This window comes from Saccoglossus kowalevskii, chromosome 6, assembly GCF_978046115.1.
Source record: "Saccoglossus kowalevskii chromosome 6, keSacKowa6.1, whole genome shotgun sequence".
Taxonomy (NCBI): Eukaryota; Metazoa; Hemichordata; class Enteropneusta; family Harrimaniidae; genus Saccoglossus; species Saccoglossus kowalevskii.
Genome location: NC_140646.1, coordinates 14,584,472 through 14,608,567, shown reverse-complemented (window position 1 = coordinate 14,608,567; position 24,096 = coordinate 14,584,472). Strand labels below are relative to the sequence as shown.

The following is a 24,096-nucleotide window of genomic DNA, read 5'->3' as shown; positions in this document are numbered from 1 at the left end:
ACGTCAAATCTTGCCCATGGAGCTAAAAATAACTCCCTATTTTTACCCATGCAAAATTATTTATCAATATAGTAAATAAAATCACTTCCATATATATAACTCACCTTAGTGCATTTAGGAAAACTGTTTTTAACTCTCCAGCCATTTTTTAAAAGGCAATACCTAACTCATGCTTTATTATAATGTACATGTGGTTCTAATGGAGCAAATACAGTTACTGCATACAAATATAAACATCAGGCAATGTGTTGCGTAATCCGTCAAGTTAGTGATTGTTTTGACAGTTTTGAATTTCTGTGAAATCTGCCGGTATCCTCGGGGGCGGAGCTACGTCACATATGTTCTACGTTGCTAAGACGCGCACCACTGTACCTTGTATTTTTATGGGCTCTGTGCGCGCTGTTGTGGAACGCCGGTGGAGCCGGTGAAAACTCGAGAAAACAACACAAACTCAACTTTGAAGTAATCCTGAACAACCAAATTTATATATGTTACACACGTAGGGCTAATCTTGTTACGCTGTTCAGGGGAGTCTCAACAACCATGGCAAAGTATCGTTTTCTGCAAGTTTTTGGTCTTTGTTTTCACCGCGAGGGTTGCCAGGCGGTAGAAAATGCCCGGATGTCCGCCCCCGAGGATACAAATGTATGTGTATGCTAGTCATGCATGTTTATTGTGCCTATACAAAGATACTACCATTTTTATACTCGCTCAATAAAACTATAATAATTTACATATAAACATTCAAGGAAAAAAGATTACAAGCACTTTATAAAAGCAAAAAAATCTGATGTGAAGTTTACAAAACTGAGCAAGTATATATATAGTCAGACACAATGCTCATGTCATGGCATGACATAGTCTCTGTCAGTTTTCAAAGCATGTGTACAGATGTCAAATGATACAAATTACCGGTAATAAGTATATAAAATCAGTCAAGTTAGGCCAGGCCATTATGAATCAAATGTATTGGTGGAACTGCTTAGGAGAGCATTATATTGGTGAAACTGCTCAGGATGGCATTATATTGGTGGAAGCGCTCAGGAGGGCATTAAATTGGTGGAACTGCTTAGGAGGGCATTATATTTGTGAAACTGCTTAGGAGGGCATTAAATTGGTGGAACTGCTTAGGAGGGCATTATATTTGTGAAACTGCTCAGGAGGGCATTAAATTGGTAGAACTGCTTAGGAGGCATTAAATTGGTGGAACTGCTTAGGAGGCATTAAATTGGTGGAACTGCTCAGGAGGGCATTAAATTGGGGAACTGTTTAGGAGGACATTATATCGGGGAACTTCTCAGTAGGGTGTTATATTTTTAAAACTCTGGTTCTGTGACCATTCTTCATCATTCCCAAGTACATGTACTGAGTAGATAAAAACATACTACTAATACTACATAAAATACTCATAGGACAAACATTGTGCCATGAAAGTGAAACTAATCCTAATAAGATGGCTTAGAATAGATTATAGGAAATGAAATTCTTTTTTCAGAAATATTAAAATCTTGAAGTAGCCATCAGTCAAATATAATCTGTAAAGTGCATTTTTGTTCAATCTCAAAACTCATAATGTCAAATATTTCATAGCTTTTAAGTTTTGTGTGTGGTCGTCCCTCAAGTGCATAGCATAGAGGTTTCATGACTGATGTCTGGTCAATAATACATTCTTCTGACATAGAATAATCATTTAGATCAAATAATGTAACATACACTATGTCGACCTGGAATACTAACATACACTATGTCTACATAGAATACTAATAATCACTATGCCTACCTGGAATACTAACATTCACTATGCCTACCTGGAATACTAATGCTCACTATGTCGACCTTGAATAATAACGTTCACTATGCCTACCTGGAATACTAACATTCACTATGCTTACCTGGAATACTAACATTCACTATGCCTACCTGGAATACTAATGTTCACTATACCTACCTGGAATACTAACATTCACTATGCCTACCTGGAATACTAATGCTCACTATGTCGACCTTGAATAATAACGTTCACTATGCCTACCTGGAATACTAACATTCACTATGCCTACCTGGAATACTAACATTCACTATACCTACCTGGAATACTAACATTCACTATGCCTACCTGGAATACTAACATTCACTATGCCTACCTGGAATACTAACGTTCACTATGTCGACCTGGAATACTAACGTTCACTATACCTACACGGAATACTAATGTTCACTATGCCTACCTGGAATACTAACATTCACTATGCCTACCTAGAATACTAACGTTCACTATGCCTACCTGGAATACTAACATTCACTATACCTACACGGAATACTAATGTTCACTATGCCTACCTGGAATACTAACATTCACTATGCCTACCCGGAATACTAACATTCACTATGCCTACCCGGAATACTAACATTCACTATGCCTACCCGGAATACTAATGTTCACTATGCCTACCTGGAATACTAACATTCACTATGTCTACCCGGAATACTAACATTCACTATGCCTACCTGGAATACTAATACTCACTATGTCGACCTTGAATAATAACGTTCACTATGCCTACCTGGAATACTAACATTCACTATGCTTACCTGGAATACTAACATTCACTATGCTTACCTGGAATACTAACGTTCACTATGCCTACCTGGAATACTAACGTTCACTATGTCGACCTGGAATACTAACGTTCACTATGTCGACCTGGAATACTAACGTTCACTATACCTACACGGAATACTAACATTCACTATACCTACACGAAATACTAACGTTCACTATGTCGACCTTGAATAATAACATTCACTATGCCTACCTTGAATAATAACATTCACTATACCTACCTGGAATACTAACGTTCACTATACCTACCTGGAAAACTAACATTCACTATGCCTACCTGGAATACTAACATTCACTATGTCGACCTGGAATACTAACATTCACTATACCTACCTGGAATACTATCATTCACTTTGCCTACCTGGAATACTAATATTCACTATACCTACCCGGAATACTAACATTCACTATGTCGACCTGGAATACTAACATTCACTATACCTACCTGGAATACTATCATTCACTTTGCCTACCTGGAATACTAATATTCACTATACCTACACGGAATACTAATGTTCACTATGCCTACCTGGAGTACTAACATTCACAGTGGGAGATCACATCAAAAGTTAGCACTGTTCTGATTGGCTAAAATAACTGACACACGCAGACATGTGTTCATGACGTACCACACTAAAAGGTTGCTCAAATCCAGGGTCAGAAAACATCTGTTGCTACTGAATAATTTATTTCACCAAAACACAAAACAATAAACCCTTCAGTGGCCATCATATACACCTGATATTAAACTGAAATACACGAAACTCACTGAAATTTGTGGTATACATGTACTAGTTGAAGGACAGTGTGTTGCTTAAAGGTTGGTGGTCGTAAGACAGTGCACATTCAAATTTTTTGTAAACATATTATATTTGGGAATTATATCAAACATGATGTGTCATAACGACCATTGTCGTTTATATGGGTAGCACGGTAATGTATAGCAGTTTAATAAAGTATTCAAAGGAAGTATTAAAGTTACTGTAATCACAGTCCCTCTATCACTCAATAAACCCCCCTCCCCTCCCCCCAGTCTATAGAGGGACTGTGCTGTAATATACTTTATTTTAGCTGGAATTAATTTTAATAATTTCGCTGAAAAGACTTTTTGGGTGTTTTGTATTGAATTTATTTTCACTGATTTTTGACCAGTTAAATGTAAAATATAGGAAAAAGGGTATATTCGCTGGATTTTATTTTCACTGAATCATTTCTTCAGTGAAAATAGCGAAAGTTAATTCCAAGCCAATAAACCCCCTCCCCATATGTGTATATATCATTATAATGTCCATGTTAACAGTGACAGTGTAGATTGTATTAATTAAATGTACCATTCCATGCAAGTCATTGTAATTATATGCAATATATTTGTTCTTTTGCTTGTTTAGTGTTTTTGTATGTATTCTCATTCACTTCAATGGATGTTAAGTGAATAAAATATCTACACAACATTGATTAGAAGATCAGATTAGATACATCGAATGGTTAAATGTCTATGAGTTTAAGTTCTTGAAGTGTACCGTATTTTCTCTATTAGTAACATATCTGCTCTTGTAAAATAGCACTATGACTTTGGCCAAAAGAAGTACTATCGGTAACACCTGAGCGGAGCGAAACAACTACTTGACGTAGTGACTAATTGTGGTTACAGTGAGTCTAAAGTAATAATATTATGATTGTTTCCCAGATAAGCACTGCACGATGTTTACAATAATGCAACAATAGTGCATATCCATTTTGATAACTGACTCCATACGTCAGCCAGGCTGTTTGGTCAGAGGTTTGATGTAAAGTTATAGCTGAGGTTTTAAAAAAAAAACAGTATGAGTTTATAAATTTACCTTTACTTGGTCATGCATACCCCTCCTCAAACATCCGTACACTAGATTGTCATATAACATCTAAACAGAAATATTGTCGCACTAATGAAAATATCGCGCAGTGCTTATTGACAAAACAACCATAATATTATTACTTTATATTCACTTACCATTAGTGGTGACTACGCCGTGTGGTTGTTTTGTCAGAAGTTATCGATAATAATATTTAAATGATGCAGTATAAAGTTATGCAACTGAATTCTATCGTAGAATACACCAAATAAAGATATTGACTAACATATACGTGTATGCAGTTGTTATTTATTTGTTTAACAATGCATCTCATTTAAATTAACACATATGAAGACAAGAATAGAAATGAAATAGTCTCAATAATGAATTCTGCTCAAAATCGTAGTGTAACATTTTCTATAATTCTATCTATATCAGAATTACAAAACCAAATTATAGAGTTTTTAATCCTGTATTAAAGTATATATGCTTTGATATTGATTTGCAAAAAAAAAAAAAAAGGCTTTAAAGTTTATCCAGAAGTCAGCGCCATGAATGTCAATGTATATCATATACTGTATGTCCAAAAAATAAATAAAAGGCACATCATTGCACAATTTCAGAAGGAAATGGGCTTTCAAAAGTCAGTGAAGAGGAACTACTGATAATGATTTGATAGTAATTTACTACTTGTCGCTATGGTGATGAGCTTTCAGTGTTTTTTTGTTGTTAACACTGTGGGGATAGCCACAATCTACATGTTTTTTAGGAACGTCTATGGTCGACTCAGGAAAATCACTCAGTCATGATAATTAGCTAACCATTTGATAGTTTTAACCCGAACACCAAGAGATAACAAAATAGTGGCACAACCAGAATGGTGACAGATTGTAACAACAAATTTCGGGCGACAAACCGTGCAAATTGGCTGAATGATATACATTGTGTCTAACTACAACAATGACGTAATCGTAATATTTCTACATAAACTAAAACGTATGTGTTCCAACGATTAACACCAATCATCCAGAGAGTCATTTGAAAAAAACACTGTACAAATGTACTGTAATGTACTTAGTACAACCTAGGGGGAATTGAGTACCAAGCGATGATTACAACACACGCTAAAAATGCAAAGACTCATGGGTAGACGCTTGTTTCTTGTTTATAAACAATTACACTCTATGGCCATCTGACGCATGCGCAGGTGATGACTCCACTGCTTTAATGCTTTATTAAATATAAAGCTATATATTTTGTATTTGGCTATATTAGCATTTAGAAACACAAAATAGAAAGGATGTCACGAAATTTAATTGAAACAAAAATGTCTTTGTACCAAATTTGAACAAATCACACCAGGCATGTCTGAGAAATTACAACAGACAGACAGATGCATGAACAGAACAAAAAAAAACATAGGTCTACCTTTCGGACTCTAATAGAGGCTAATAGAGTATTTTTTAGAGATAAAATTGATTTTAAAAGATTAAAAGCGAACCTACCAGACTCCCCTCTGTGTATAAGCTTATTTTTAGACATTTAACAAGAATCTGAAAATTACAACTTTCATGAAAAAAAGGAGATGTAAAATCAATTTTGATAAAAAAAAGCATATTTTTACCATTATAGACAGCCAGTAAAAATGAATCAATATCTGCTAATGAAATATCTGATTTGATAAAAATCATTTATTCAAAGCTAATAGCTTTGATAAGAACTGAGAAAAGTGACAGAAATGAAATGCCCCCTCACCTTCTCTGCCTTTACCATTAAATACAATATAGGCAATATGTCAACAGATATTGCAGAAGAATGAAATTTTTATGATTATCGTGAGACTCTGTCAATTTAATTTAAATAATTAATTATAAAATATGAATTTGCCATTGTTCAATATGATACAAAGCAATAATGCCCCATACTGAATGCAAAATTTATAGATCAAGCTACCGGGTAGTTCATAGTCTTTTCTTGACACAAGAAGCCAATCAACACAAGATCCCAACTCCATGCTAAAAATACAAAATGTTTTGATGGCCTTAAAAGTGCCTTTATGCCTCAAGTACTGATGTTCAAGTCTGATAAAAACATACTGGAACCTTTCATGTATATTATCACCATAATAAGAAATAATCGAACATAACTAATCATACCAAACCTTAATGTTAAAGCGGAAGGGTCGTCACCTGCGCACATGTGGTAATTGAGTCCCAAGCGACGATAACAACACACGCTAAAAACACAAAGGCTCATGGGTAGATGCTTGTTTGTAAACAATGACACGCTATGGCCATCTGACGCATGCGCAGGTGATGACTCCCCTGCTTTAAATCAAAATGCCTTCATTATGCATTTTATAGTAATATTGACTAACATGTATCAGTATTCTACCTTGACATTCAAATTAGTACTATTTATTATATAGTATAATATACGACTGTGGGATTTACAATGTAAGTATACACAAAGTTTGAATGAAATCAAATCTATTTATTATATAGTATAATATACGACTGTGGGATTTACAATGTAAGTATACACAAAGTTTGAATGAAATCAAATCTATTTATTATATAGTATAATATACGACTGTGGGATTTACAATGTAAGTATACACTAAGTTTGAATGAAATCAAATCTATTTATTTATGCATGCTTGAGGTCCAGGTCATGAATGGCTGACAAAAATGTACATACATGTACATGTACCAGTAAAAGTCGGTCATTTTAAATCCAATCATGCAATAAATTCAATGCCCTATATACACAATATGTTTGAATATAATCGGTCCAAGCACGTAAGAGCCACATTAAGAAAAGATGGCCGCCATTTATCTCTGGCAAAGTGGTTTTACATGGTTTTTCTCTGAGCTTATATTTCTCATTATCAGTTATCTTAATGGTAAGTGCTTTTCTGTGGGTTCTTCAAACATTAGTTTATTCCTCTGATTATCAGTCTGCTATGACAGAGCCAAGATTAGTGAACATGCTTTGAGAAGATTAATACAGTTGAGTGCACACACACACACACACACACACTAGGAAGCCACAGTAGAAGTGTATGGAGTACATAATGTCATGATGTTACAGACAAATATTGCAGTACAGTAATATTCAAAATACAAAGAACGTGATTAACAACATTATCTCTACACTGAGGTTAATAGAACAAATCAGCATGCTGTGAGGTACAGCAATTTGATGCAAAGAGACAAAATCTTTTTACAAATCTGTACTATATCAATTTTTGCAAGCTATGGAGAATTGGAACATTTTGTAGCGTTGAATCATCATTTTTTTTTAACCAAGATTTATTGGAATTTTGTATTGTGATATTTAATTCTCTAGAAATACCAAAATACCAAATCGTTTACATATTAATTCACATCGACCATCCAAAATACCAATATCGTGAAGTCAGCATGCTTTCTTTCAAATTATAGCTAAGAACCTGAAGGGACAAGTTATTAGAAGTTTCTTATTTTTGAGGTAATAGTATTATAGAACTCATCATACAGATTTGTATTATCCGAGCTAACTAAGCCCTTGTCAAATGCAGTCCTAATTTATAGAAAACATGCCTGTAAAATGTTAGAATAGAATACATGTACGTGTATAATAGAATAGAACAGAAGAGAATTTGAATAGAATAGAAAAGAACAGAAATAGAACAGAAATAGAATAGAATTTGAATAGAATTTGAATAGAATTTGAATAGAATAGAATAGAATAGAATAGAATAGAATAGAATAGAATGGAATAGAATAGAATAGAATAGCAGAAAAAGTAAGAATTGAACTGAACAGAAGCAAGAACAAAATAATATGATAATTAGAATAGAAGCAGGAACAAGACAGAATAGAACTGGGAACTGAGTGAGCAATAAACATGCAGTGATCCAGAAGTACCATACACAAAATGAATGTCAATTACACATGATAGTAAACTAGAGATGCAAAAAGAAATCAGGAATTGAACAGAGCAAAACAAAGCAAAGACGAACAGAATAGAAGAAGTAAATTGAGATACAAATATAGCAGGTCTGAGTATTACATAGGAGGGGCAAAAAAAAAATATAGCGAGAAATTGGGGGAGAAGAGACGTATAAGCAGGTAGAAAGAATAGACCACATGAGATGATACAGAGGATGTAGATTAAACGGATTACCAGTGATAAATGATTGAAATTATATGTGATGTGACTGTATACCTGTGGTAGAAAAAGGTCTTATTCTGTAGGGAATCAAGGTACACAGCTTTCTGTTGCTTTAAGTTGCTAAACACGTTAAACACTGGTGACACACACATCGAACCATCAGCTGCAGTAATTGGAAAAGATATCAAATAACGGATGAGATTTTTTTTAACTATCCATTAGTCTTATAACTCCTACAACAACACTTTAGTCTGACTTTAATCTTGCCGATAATATTACCCTCATTCACAATTTTAGACTACATGTACTCTGATATTGAACAGATTTTTATTTTCAAAATATATGATTACACTCAGCTGGAACACTTAAAATTTCTGCTTTTTTATTTTTGTCTATAGTTACAATATAATCAGTTACTTGAAATATTGAAGTATATGTAAATCTACTTAAATTCTGCCATTTATCAAACTGAAAACCACTATCACAAGTCAGGAAAAATCCTAAAATATTGTACATGTAGTACCAGGGTAGTGAACATTTCCTTGGGGGGAGGGGGCAGTAAGACGAAGAGTCATAATGACTACAGTCATGGGGAGATGATAACTTCCATGAAATGTTTCCTTCATGAACTCAAATTATGAAATACGAACATCTCTTGCAGCACCAATTTAATGATTTTACAGCACGTGTGTAACTTTAGTTGCCAACGGCAACTGATGATTAATAATCAGTAGCACAGTTTTAGTAGAATAGCTGTGTCTTGAAATTGGATTTTAAATTACAAACAGAGGCATATTAAGTATGGAATATAAGATATATAAATTAGTTATGCAATAATGAAAGATGTCACCAGATATGTACGTGACATGTATTAACGATGGAGAAGACCCATACACAAACGCAGAACAATCAACATCAAAACTAAATTTTTAATATAATATTACAATACGGTAGTTAGCAAAATGAAAGGACATCCAACAACAATAGTTCATTGCCATGGCAATTTTGGATTATTTTGAATATTATTTTTTATCGATTATTATTTTTGTTATTGTGCTAGCCTTAGATTTTGATTCCTGTTATCAGCTTGAATATTGCAAGACTGCAAATAAACAGAATAAAATGACTACTTTAACTATTTCACCCACATTTTTCTGCACTTTCTTTTCATATTTTTAAATATTTCAGAAAATGAATCTAATTTTGGAGCCAACAGACAAAATTTCAGTAATTTTTTAGTTTTTACTCAAAAAATTTGGCTTTTTTTGTCCTAATCTTCTGAAAAAAAGTGCAGACTATAAACAGGACTATTTTGTGAATTTGTGATGAAAAGAGGGAACTGGTGGTGTAAAGGTTAAGATATAAACTATAATCATAAGAGCATTACAAGTGCTGTGGATACAGTCAGCATCAACCAGGCTATTTCAGACACAAGTACCTATCTTAGAGTTTATACATGAATTATGGTATTGTTGGCAATTATTCCACAAATGTACATGTATGCATAATTAAACTCAGTGCCAATCATGACTCCTCTTGACTGACACCCTTGCACACCCACTGAAGCATGTCCATATTGCTCCTTCAATGATAAATCATAGTTTTAAAAATGTTGACTTTCATTCTTTACATAAGATGTACAGTGTATTTCCAAGAATTTGATTCCTCACAAATATTACTTGGAGCAAAGACATCTGCTACTAAACAATGCTTCCTTGATCATTGGAGTTAACATCCAACATCCGTTAATTGAGTGAATTTAGTTAAAAAGGTGGATGAAAAAAAGGCAATTTTGGGTATGATTTATTGACTGAATTCATATACATATTGGTTTTAGTGTTAGGTAAAAGAGAAGACCAGATCAACATCCAGGCCATGCTGTCTGAATTATTAAGATGTCCGCTGTAGGTGGCCTCACAGCGTGCAATGTGCCCTCAGGCTAAGTAATAAACAGCACGTTCACAGATCATTTGTAATCGGGTTAACTTTTATTTAGAAATCAAATTAATGTTTCTTTCAACTCTGTATACTATTTTGGATTGTCCACGAAGGTAAATATTCACGGAGTTGGCAAAATTGTGATGATGACAGAGAATCTAAGATGATAATATTGTTTATGACGATGATGAGTCGGTATTAACAATGATGTTGACGATAATGATGGTGAGTGAGTATCAATAGCAATTCTGATGATTATAAAATGGTATTGATGAGATGATATTAACAATGACATTGATAATGATGATCAGATGGTATTAACAACAATGAGACGGTATTAACAACCATAAGACAATGTTAACAACAGTGTTGATAATGATGGTCAGTGTGTATCAATAAAGATGATGATGATGATGATTATGATGATGATGAGACAATATTAACAACGATGATGATGATAATAATGGTGAGTATCGATAAAGATTATGACGATTAAAACATTCTGATGTTGATGATGAATTAACTGAGCTACAACTTCATCACTTAGACACTTGTTCATTTGATAAATTTTGCACAGACCATAAACATAAATGTGTTCAGTCTCAGCACTTACTATCCCATTACGCAAAAAAAGGGAATCATAAAAATATTGCGCAAATATGACATGACTTGCCATCTAAAGAAGTATAGTGTTAACTTGCTTTAATATTAACTGACTCTGATTTGATGGAGCAAATACATTACTTTCATTTTCCATATTTCAAGCAAATATAATTCAGCAAGTTATGTCACATATACAATATGCAAGACCTGATATCAGCTGTTTTCTTGAATAAAAACTGGTTTGAAAATCAATACATAAGATAAGCCCTAATCAGAATTATACAAGAACACCTTGACATCTCTGAGAATGCACGTTTATCAAGACTGACACATGTACCTTGTATTTATTCCAGTAGCAAGCAGCTGACATGAGAGACAGAGATTACTCCACTCACAGAAAGATTGCAGTATTACTATGTGTGTATATCTAACAGCCAAATGGTGGACACTATTAATACTTTGCTGCCATCAATGCGACCTAAGGTGAATCTTCACATAGTCCATAACAGGATCAATGAATTTTAATGAGGCTGGTTCTATCTCTATCTGCCCCCAGGCTTTGATACATATTTGTACTCGATAGTTATGTGCAGCATTCAACGCTGTGGCACACAAAGTGTTAATAAAATTGGTTAAAAGAACCAGAATGGAAGTAAACAGAAAACTTTTTAGATTAACTCTGATATGTAGAAGTGTATAAAGATTAGATGCATACATGTCCGAGTACATTAAGATGTCTGTTTGTAGACATTCACTACTGGTGTATAATTTATAGCATACTATGTAATCATTCTGTTTTTAAACATGTAATTAGGCATTCATGTCTTCACAGCTCAATAAAATTCACTATTTTATAATGTACAACTATACAGGTGGTCGACAATTAACATTCCACAGACTCAATGTAAGCCATTTCAGTTTTACCAACACAGTATTTTGATCACTTTCTAATCACTGTGCAACATTTTCCTCCATTAAACAACATTTTTCTTACCAAACCGCAACACTTTGCACATTTTTACGTATATTTTTTTTTTCATTTTTTTTGGATGAAATGAACACAATTCAACATGTTTTGATACAAAACTGAAAATGTCATGTTTTTTTTTTGCACCTGACAAAAGTTTACTTTGTTGTTCAATGGATGAAATACAACGTGAAGAATTTTTCTATGCAGATGTTGACCATTTTTTCTGATAAATTCAAATGTTCTTGAATCTACATCAGTCGATGTTGACTGAGATTAGAATAGTCATCTTGCAATTTCAACGATCAATAGTTCCGTCTGTAATGACACACATGAGGCAGGGATAGCTGTCTTTTCTGCTGTCCCTTTCATCGTCCCGTCTGAAGCAAATTGCCAACAAGAGCACCAAGAGGTACAAGTAGATGAAGCTTGGGAATCTACTATTGCAGCATATGATTAACCTGTTCACCACAAGTTTCCTCTTTTCATCACAAATTCACAAAAAAGTTCCGTTTATAGTCTGCATGCACTTTCCTACAGAAGATTGGGACTAAAAAGCCACATTTTTGGAATAAAAACTGAAAATTTACACAAATTGTGCCTGTTGGCTCTAAAATTAGAGTTCATTTCTAGAAATATTGATCAATATAAGAAAAAAGTACAGAAAAATTTGAATAGTAGAGCAAAAAATGTTTGAGTATTATGAATGGATATAAATGCATCCATGCCAATAACCAATAAGAAAAACAGCTATAAGGTTGACACATTTACCAAATACAAAAATTCAAAATGTAATTTAACCATTAACCTGTGTTAACAATTATTGACCAATGTTAGTCGTGTTCAGGCTACACCAAGTATGAGCTAAGGGTTAAGCTAATCCCATATGTTGGAATATCAGAAAGAAGCGGCTAAGCGTTCTTGCAGGTTTTCTTAGCACATGCTAAACGGTCAAAAACGTAAGCTGAGCTAATACGTGAGCATGAATGCAGCTGTTATCAACAATTAACCAACATTATCAACCATTAACAAATTTATTAACCATTAACCAATGTGAACAACTTATAACTAAACTATAATAAATAAAGACGTCGTGCAAGCAAGGCAATTTAAATTCTGCAGAGGGGAACTGACGTTACATATCAATTGTTTATTTACAAACTAATTATTTTAGGAAACTCTCAAATCGTTAAATTTATTCATAGTAAATGTGAATAGAAATGACTTGACATGTAATCAAAACTAATTGTGATACATTTTTTGATTACAATAGAAGAAAGGCATTTTTACAGCTCTCAATAAAATAAACTGTAACAATGTTGAAATAACTGGTCAGTGTGTGTGAGTGGGTGTCACCGACAATAAAATCAAGAATGGACATCTATAAATTTACCTATGTCATAAATCAAGTCAAAACTTGACAGATAATTGCGGCTGATTTATACCAATCAGGAAATAAAATAGAAAATAATATCCATCTGCTCTAAAATTAAGATATTATAAAAAAATGTGCGAAATTTTTCTGTTGAAAGGGTTAAGTTAAGCATCAACTTGCTTATACATGTATGCATGCATAGAGGTTGTAACCTGTAAACAGCTGTCACGGAAAAATCTGAAATCCTTATGTGTTCATTTATGTGTTGCCGTTATGGCTAGTATTGTAAATCAACATAATGCACGCATGATTAACCACAAAATAAACAAAAAATTATCTTTCTTAAAAATCACATTTGGCACATTTCAACACTTGTATTCAAGATGACTCAACTCTGCTTCCATTAAATATAGATTATATCAATAAATACAAAGTTTGACTACAAATGTAGAGCCTTTTCACATTAAACCTATTAACTACCACTGACAATTTTTGTCACCGTCCATGTAGAAAATAGTTCTGTTCAAAATTTGGTTCTCATCAACTGGTGATCTAAATATTTTTACAAAAATAATATCCTGATAGCTTGTAAAAAACGAAAAATTACAATTTAACAGTCAATACCCCGACCCCCCAATGAGAGGTTTTACTGTAAATAGTTAAACATGATGTTCATGATTTCCATGCGACTTGCAGTAAAAAAAAAATGTACACTGCCATAGTGAAATTTTCACTGCCATGCATGCCATGCTGAAATTTTCCTGTCTTGATAATTTACGAAAATTTGTATTTCACAAAAATAAAGCAGTTATAAAAGTAAATCTATAATAACACCTTATTTTTTTACTTCAATTCAAGATAAGATATGGGAAAAAATGTGTTGCTCATTAAGAATCAAATTTTAGAAACCATTGAAAACAGTATTTTAATAATAAACCCCAGAGATTGAATTGCTTTTTGTTGGATTTTGATTGTAAAAATATCACTTTACATTTTTTGTATTCAGGCTATAGAAATAGCTATTTTGCCACCTGCAGTCTAGTACAGAGACCTAAATTAGAGAGTACAATTAAAAAGACAGCATGCATCAAGTGAAATACACCTTGTTACTAAATTTTTAAACTTGCACAAGAACCCACAATATCTGTAAGGTACTGTAAAACATGTCTTTTTCGCAAGCATGTCTTTTTAGCGAATTTAGCGAGAGAACTGATTCGCTAATTCAAGATGTCGCTAATGACTTTATTATAAATTCAAAAAACAGAAAATCAACAATGACAAGAGAGATTCGCTAAATCAACATTTTGCTTTTACATTATTTTACCACAATTCGCTAAAATCGCATGTCGCTTTTTCAACATGTTTTACAGTATTTAACCAAAGCCTAGATTTAGAATAAAATATTAGATTACTCAATCTAAAGCATTGAAAAATGAACCAGGTATAAAACTGTAAAAATAATTGATGATTGGTATCAAATATTTAAGCAAGACCATCCAAAGTATTTGCTTGACATTGCTTTAGCTTTTACGATAGAAATTGAGTTGACATTTTTTTCTCTCTTTAAAAATGAATAATTTAAGATGAAATTAAATTGACTTTTGAATCAACTGCTCATTAACACTCAGACTTTCCACATGGATGCAGAACTGCACAGTGATTGTGTAATATGACGCACGTTCTCCTAGGAAACCCAGAATGCTTTCTCTTTGCTCGCAGTGAAACTGCATGCTATATGCTGAATATATATTGATTTCTTCTGATTGCCAATTCGGTGAAAATTGATGACTGTCTTGGAAACAGTATAGTAACTACTAGATGCAGTAGAAACGAGGACCTAACCATTTCGAAGACAGCAAAGCTGCTAAATTCATAAATACTTAAGTATTAATCAAATGATTAAATACTCTTGGAGCAACAAACCCATTCCCTACATTTTTATAAATATTTATAAAATTCAATGACAGTTGAATCATATCAGCCAATCAAAGAGAACAGTACGCACAACAACGTCAATTGAAAACATTCCAATGATATTCAATCGGCCAATGGAAACCTCTCTTTTCAATTTAATTTTTAAATTTATAAATATTTATAAAGATAAGGGGAATGCCTTTGTTGCAACGAGAGTTTGCTGTCTGCAATCACATGTGAGCACACGTATAGGTAATTCATCAGGATTTCCATTACTATATTGTCAGTACTGAAGCCATTAAGAGAATAAATTCACAAAAATAGATATGGGCACAATAACTATCATAATATTTATAGAAATACTTCACATTAGCTTATGTTACCTTACAGAATACAAAACGTATAAAATGTCAACTGTGTACTGTTGGCATAATTTAAAGCAGAGACAGAATCTCAGAAAAGGCAGATGGAGACAAAACTGCATAAACAAAAACACCTCGGTGAAATTTTGCATTTTTGAATAGTCATGGCATATTTTCATCAGCTATTAAAAACACAATACACAGAAAGGTATTGTATTACTCAACCTTCCGAATATTGACTTCCCTCAATGTACGCAAGCCTTTCATGCAAAAAAACCCCCAAAAAAACAGAAAAATACCAAATGTGTTAACCCCAGAAGTTCAAAAGACAAGTGATCAAACAGACGCATAGTGCATCGAATACTGAGATAGCAAGACTGCCATTTTGTGTTGAATCTACGCAAGGTGCTAAATACATGTCGATTTTATGATAGGAAAACAGTTTATGGCTAACCAGTCCAATAACCAAACATATAAGGCTTTACTGTTTTAATATTTTACATTATCAAAGGATATACTGAAAATACTGTTAACCATAAAATGTCCATCAATGATCAGTTTTAGAGTAACCATGTGGACTAAAATTTAAAACTATAGTGGGTTTTAGTAGCGATGGAAAAACCTTAATTATGATTGCTATAATGTGAGGGGAATAAATATACCTTGTGAATATGAAAACAACCATGGAAATTAAAAAGAAATTGGCTTCTAAATGCATCGCTGTTCTCCACAGGGAGGGTTAATGATGCAATCCAGTTTAATATTTATTAACCTTCTATTTAAAGGCCCAATTCAGTTGCCTCGGGTGCTTGTTTGTTGGAGGTGTGGCTATGCTAATGAGTGCTGTAAATCACTTGCATAGTCTATGTTTACAGAAACCTCCATAGTTTATTTACAAGTTGATAAGGCTAATCCCCTGAAGTATGGTTTCAACCCCCCACCCCAACCACCTTACACCCACACACACACACACACCCACCCACCCACACACACACACACACACACACACACACACCCACAAACTCACCAGTAAACACTGTGACAAGCATATATCATGTGATATCGGCAAGTCAAGATGATGAGTTCTATTTTACTATAAATATGCGAAAAATGTTTCTCAAAATTTGTGAAATGATGATGTGCAAGTGTGAACACATAACATATAATTTAGTTGAAAGTGATTTATTAAGTGAAAAATCTCTAACTGCAGTTGGTCTAACATCGTACTACAAACTATTAAGTTCGTACACAAGACAGGAAATTGTACTTGTGATATATCGCACGTACATTGTATAATGGGGGACACATGAATAAAATGCCTGAATTCAAACAATATGAGGTGACAATATTTTTTTGAGTGTAAAAATATTCTATGTTTATAGAGGCGGGTATATGATCTCATACAAGTGAAGACACACAAGTTACAATATGAATTTGTGACAAAGATTCCAGTTATACGTTTGTGAAGATTAGACTGATGTGTCTTGTTTCAACGCAGTTAATTTATTCAAGCATAGCATCAAATTTGTTTACCAGCATGTTTTTTGACCTTTAATCGACAAAATCTTAATTTATATATATTATTTATTGCCAATGGCATACAATCACTGATCTTACTTGAGCTGAGCTGTTTACTACTACGCGACCTGCAAAGAAACTAATTCCCTAATGTTTAGAAGCATATATACTCTTTAATACTTGGGCCTAAATTCCCTTGGATCACAAAAACATTTTGTGTAATGAGGGGGAAAGGGGGAAAACATGCATAAACAGAGATTCGAAAATATTCCTCATCTATTGCACCATTAATATGCAAATAAGATATTTTGAACAATTCCTTGTTAACATAAGTCACCATGCACAAGACTATACAATTGAATTACCTGTCCACTGATAATGCTTTAAAAAAAATCAATCTTCAAAAGGTCCTCTCTCAAACAAGTCCTTAATTTTCAAGGACAAACATTAATTTGTGCCAACATTTTGCAGTAGCTATGTTCAGTATCAAAATCTGACAGTTATTTTGGTTTTATGAGAAAAAAACTATAAAACTGATAATTTAACAGTTGTAGATAATCTAAAACTAAAAAAAAAAAAAAAAACACTTAATAATTGAGTTAATTTTTTTTAGAAATTGTAGTTGACATCCTATTTTTTTTTTTGTTAAACTTCATTCATTCTTGTGATATAAGAAATGTGAGAAATAAAACACAAATCTATTTTACTGTTAATTAGCATACATGCATGTGTTACTCTTTAATAAAATAAGAAATTTGATAAAATTATAATCTATGAAAATGAAAACAAGATATGTTGGGAGTTAATATAGTACAATATTGGGTGTGGTTGAGCAACTGACCAACTGTCTGGGTATGTTAAATACAACACACCCTTATCGGGTCACAAAGTTAAGCATACATGGTCTATTAGAAAGTTTAAACACTTAATAAGTGCTCTTCAACCCCATGAGGAGGGAACAATTTGATTTGGTTTATAATAATTTAACTAATGACTAAAAGATACACATTATCGATGAACCTTAGGTTCTTTAATAGCATCCATCATGAGAGAAAACAATCAGATCTCATTTTCAAACTTCATGAGTGAAATATTATTCTGTTTATTTACATAAAACAGTTCCCCATTAATTTTCGCACTGATGCTTTAGCTGATAAAGTTTGTTATTATCGCCAGAAACAACAAACCACTTTGCCATGCATGTTTTACAAAATTAGACAAGAAAAAAAAAAGTAATTTTAAACTTTACATACTGCAATCAATTATTCAAGAGTTTAATTGTTATTAAAGCAATTAATTTTTGGGAAAAAAAGGATCAACTAATGAACAACACCTAACATTACCCTCAGTGAGAAAAGATTCTATATCTCTTCTACTATAAAACTAAAAAAAGTTATTAAAAGCAATTAATTTTTGTGGAAAATAAAACTCCACTTAAAGGCTCAACTAACCAACCTCGTTCAACATTAACCTAAGTGAGAGAAGATTTTATTTGTATTTTATCATGAGAAACTGTCCCAACTTTACCTTTTTGTCGGTAATGTTATAATACTGACATTATAACACCAGCATGGTTCAGTGAGACTCATGGGGAGCCATTTACATCAAACAAACATGACATTTACTCCAAATAAACGAAGAGCTAAATAATTAAATCATGATTGTCAGAATCAATTTAAGGAATTCAAATGAATAAATGTTAGCCACAGACTTACAAGAAAACTACATTTCACTTAAAATGAAGAATGACCTTATTTCCAGCTAATTCTACAAATGCTAATTAAATCTCGAAACAACGCAACTATTTTGCCCTTTCAGAACTATGGTGATAATTTGACACATTTATAGGCAATTTTCTATAATTTCTTCATCAATTTGAGACGACATCAGGGTTTTTTCTAAACCGGGGAACAGGGGCACAGTACCCTGATACTCTCGGCTGGCACCCTCTTACCGAATTGCCGATTGAACTTTCAAGTCATAAATATATATCTTGAGCCGCGGACTTCCATACAACTGAAATGAAATCTTTCTCTAAATATTTCAATGGCGATAGGTACACGGCACAGAAACCTCCTGACATGGCGTTTCCAGGTCGATCCACCGTCGCTCTACTCCCCCGCCTGTGTGTGCTCCCTCTTGTTAATTTTTTCTAGAAAAACATCTGAACATGATTTGGAAATTTTGTGAAAGGTGATAAAATATGACTTTGGCATTTAAACAATAGTTTCCCAAAACATGTTCACAGTACCCTGGTATATACATGTACATATTAAAAACATGTTGCATACTATTAATTGACAATTAATTCGGGAAATCACTTGTGAGTACTTTCTGACATAATGTCAAACAGTAAACAGCTATGACACTATAAATGATAACAATAAAATAGACATCCTTCTCTGTTCACATACTATCACATTCTAAGTGTGGATTACAGTACTATGTATCTCCACATTTTTTTTATCTACACTCTTTACCCAGCGTGTGTTCAAATTGTATGTAAACTATGCACCTTACACCACTGAGTATGTAGCTATGGGTCCCATATCAAACATTACGCAATGTGACGACTGTGGTAAAATGATTTTAAGAAGAAAATACAGATAAAATTGTCATATCCATGTTTAACATATCGCATTCAAGGCTTTCTTGAATTACAAACTCTTCAATAAACTACTAGCAAATAACAAAGTAAAATAAATAAATGAAAAAAATTAATTAAAGACATTTATAAAAAAAAAAATCCTAAACTAAGATCTTATTTCAATCAGATATATGACAATATATTCTGTTTTTTGAATTAATGGTATGCTTCTTTAATTCAAAGTACAAACCAAATGTGTCTACTTTGTTAATTATTAGACAGACGACCAGTATTTTTGCACTGTTATCTTTCGATGGAGTGAGCTTGGCTACAAAGTTTGTTCCATGTCTAATGCAACAATGCATATTGACAAAGAACAGGATGACACACAAGTCTAGACTCAAATGTCATCAAAGTTCAAATGTTTAATTAATTGTCGATTACACAAAGATCAAAACATTCGTTATTTTAAATCCCATTTAATTTAAAATAATATATCGCTATATAAAACATTGAGTGAGCAAAAATGCAGCCAATCATGTCAATAATTATAACTTTTCACCATACTGACGCCCCCCTATTGTGTTTATTCTGGGGTATATAAGACTACGTGCCAAAAGAAAATATAAACTGCTGATGAATGAAATGTCGGTGTGGCTAATTTTAGCTCGTACTAGTCAAGTAGACGACAATATCAAAGCGTATAGGGAAGGCCAGCTTTCAGTAAGTCTGTGAATTCAAGATCCAAGGAAAGTATTCAAAGACTGGGTTCGTGAGAAACACATGCCTTAGAGTCTTTTGACTGAACACATCTTTTTTGTTAAGTGGGAGTAATACAATAAAGTGTAATGACCTCGTGGTATAGAAGGTAGTTTACATTCATTCTGTCTCACCTTATTTTTATTACTCTTAGATAACATTTTCGTCTCTACAGACGTACACTGTACATGATACATACTGTGCAGTTTTTCAAGGAATACAATATATCTGCCGGTTTCTTTAAACTGTATATTAACTAAACAGTGTTTTAAAAGAGTATATTATTAATAGGTTTTCTAAACAGTTTATTAACTATAAAGTGTCTTTAAACAGTATATTATAACTACTGTAAAGGGGTTAATTATTCACCGAGTTTTAATTTTGCTTATTTCGCTGACTGGAAAATGCGCTAAATTAAAACCCAGTGAATGTGTAAAATTTAGAATAGAAAACATTATCTAAATGATAAAACCGTGAATTTAAAACCCAATGAATATGCCTGAAATGGTACATCAGCGAAGTTTAAACCCAGTGAAAATTAGTCATTTTACAGTATACAGTGTTTTTAAAGAGTATATTATCTGCAGGGTTCTTTGAACAGTATATTAACTAAACAGTGTTTTTAAACAGTATATTATAACAGGTTTTCTAAACAGTTTATTAACTATACAAGGTTTTTAAACAGTATATTATCTTTGAAGTTCTTTAAACATCTATTTGCAGTATACAGTTTATAGAACAATTGATTACCTACAGTGATGTTTACCATGTTTTTCAACTCATCAACAATTTTGAAACATGTACATCATACCAACAGTATCGACATAGCTTTTGAAACACTACGCGAGGTTAAAGTGTTGCTACATTTTATTAACTCGAGAAAACACAACAAACGATCCAATATCAGCAGCAAACAACGGAGATCATACATGTATCATTCTGCAATCACGGCATAATTTACTTTCTTCATTATTAAACCTCTCTCCTTACCTAAATTCCTAAATATTTTATCAAGAATACTTCAGAGGGCAACATGTTAATAAACTTTATGATCTGAAATAACACTTTATTTCATTGAATATTTGATGAGATTTCATCATAGTAAGTTTGAGTTTCTCAACAAGATAAGCTATATATATAATACGTATTTAATGTATTATTTTATACATTCTACATTTAAAAAAAAAAAAAGATTAGAAAACATCTGATTCTGAAGGATTACAACTGCTTAATGCTGGCAGCATACAATTGCTGTACAACATATTTAGGGGATATTAGTCCAAATTTTTTACACTGATAGATGTGTGTAACATAAATATCCAAAATAACCATACATGAAGCGTGTATTTAGTTTAATGCATGCTTTTTATAATGAATTAAGTAAAATGGACAGCAACAGATGTCTACATCAATTTCCACAAATTGGGTCACATGACTTAGTTGAGATACAGTAGAGAGGAAATCAAATAAATGCACTCAGTAAATTGAAGGAAAGAAAGACAAAGTACGTAATTTGTCTTACTGTCACTTCACAAATCTGTGTGACACACCTTTCACATCATTAAGTCAATTCTACAGACACCGTATTTATTTAAAGAAATCTACCTACTGACTTACCTTCACTGACATCCCCTCTAGCTGCTGCTTCCAACAGTTTGACGTTATTCGTGAAGTTCACATGTTTTTTGAGCACTTTACGAGCGTGATGGCCTTTACGATCCTTTTTATTTCGTTCCTTTTCATACTGCGCAAATTTCTTGAGTTGCTGCATGCGTCTCTTTTTGGCATGTTTGAGACGTTCCTGGGCGGTCATCTTTTCAATAACTGGGATCTCACTAACAAGTTCTGAGTGTTCAGTCATGATTCTAATTTAATGATAGGCAAATAAGAACTTTTGGAAAACTAATAAAAAGTAAAAAAAAAAAAAAAGCTGTGTACTAAAAATTAATGAAGTTTCGACTTTCTGGGAAAATATAGATCCAACAAGTGACGAGTAAATTCTATCCTGTAAAATTGTCACAATCTGTGGAAAAGAAAAAAAAATATTAATACTTAAATAATATATAAATTCAGTAGTTCCGTTTGAGATAATAATGTTTTCCTATTTCAAAGACCAGAAGCCGGTTTTTACCTGACCCGTGACAATAATTTCAACAGTTCCTGATATCCAATCGATGGAACCGCCATGAAGAACTTACCTCTCTCTAAACGGGTTTTGGGAGGGTAATCAGAACCAACTAAAAACAGTATCGAATGACTTGATTCGAAAAAGCCATTGTCAATATAAGTATAATATTACAACACGATTAACTATAACGATTTACATGGTGAAGACAAAACCAGTGTTATTAATTAGGCAAGGCGTTGAGAAAAGTCCGGTACTGGTCACGGTAACAATATGAAGAGCACAGCGCAGAATGAGTTGTCCGATCCAGCAACAGTCTATAATCTGATTCCTCGGACTAAGACATGCTAAACCGGTAAAAGCACAACAACACGCAATCGTGTCAAAGATAAATATATCACAAAACATTCTCACAACCATAGTGATCAGTCAAATAATCGAGTCAATAAACACGGCGATTGATTTTACCTGAAACATGCACTGTTTTCACCGGAGACTATCCAAGTTTCGTGGCGGTCACAAACAGGGACGTCAGTTATGTTCAACGGGTACGAGCAGAGACGACAGCACTCATCGTGCTAAGATTTTCCCGGTTATACCATCGTTTACAATGTAGAAAACAGCTGGAGAAATATCCATGTTTAGAAAGTGACGCAGTGAAAAGAAGTTGGGTTGGTGAATGTGACAAGAAACAGTGTAGTTTTTTTTGAAGCATATCCCTCACGCCATTTTGCAACGACCGACTCGACTTCAGAGTGAACAGGTATCAGTACGTTCCATTGCGAAAGAGGGGTGGAAGGCTGAACATGGTGTGCACAGAATAATGTTTTTATGACAGAAAACCCTCCGCAGAAAACGCACCTTTTATGTAGTGTTTTCATTCGCGGAGTGTTTGGAGATTTAACCTAACTACAGTTTTGTGTAATTATTTACATGTAAAATTGCATATAAATTTTCGAATAAACCACGGTTTTTAGTAACCGTGATTAAAAACCTAAAGCGAGTCTGTTTCCGAGAGTAGAGTGGGCCACAATCACTCCATAGACTACAGAGGGACTGTGAGTGGGCGTATCTCGGATCGCCCATTTGCACTGGGCTGCTCTCTGGGGTTGCTAAAAACGCCTAAGAGTACATGCATTTAAAACTAGTATAGAACAAAGTAAGACATTAATAAAAATAAATTTTAAAATAAATATAAATTTTAAAATGAATTCAAATATGAATTGAAGAAGGACGATCATATTATAATCTAAATGTGGAATTTCAACCGCTGTCACAAATTTTGAAAGTCAAGGGAAATCGTGAAAAATGTGTAGTAGTGGTGATGTTAATGGC

General features: G+C 33.3%; 1 protein-coding gene across 1 annotated transcript in view; it reads right to left on the bottom strand.

The window, feature by feature from the left end:
• Nucleotides 1–23,526, bottom strand: part of LOC102809288 (protein phosphatase 1 regulatory subunit 16A-like) — an 88,129-nt gene extending 64,603 nt beyond the window's left edge. The window contains exons 1-2 of the mRNA XM_085500085.1: nucleotides 23,230–23,526; nucleotides 22,254–22,659 (exon numbers count right to left, since the gene is read on the bottom strand). Of these exons, the coding sequence (XP_085356211.1) occupies nucleotides 22,254–22,497 (244 nt within the window). The 5' untranslated portion in view covers nucleotides 22,498–22,659; nucleotides 23,230–23,526. The remainder of the gene's footprint in view (nucleotides 1–22,253; nucleotides 22,660–23,229) is intronic.
• Between the last annotated feature and the right edge of the window lie 570 nt (nucleotides 23,527–24,096).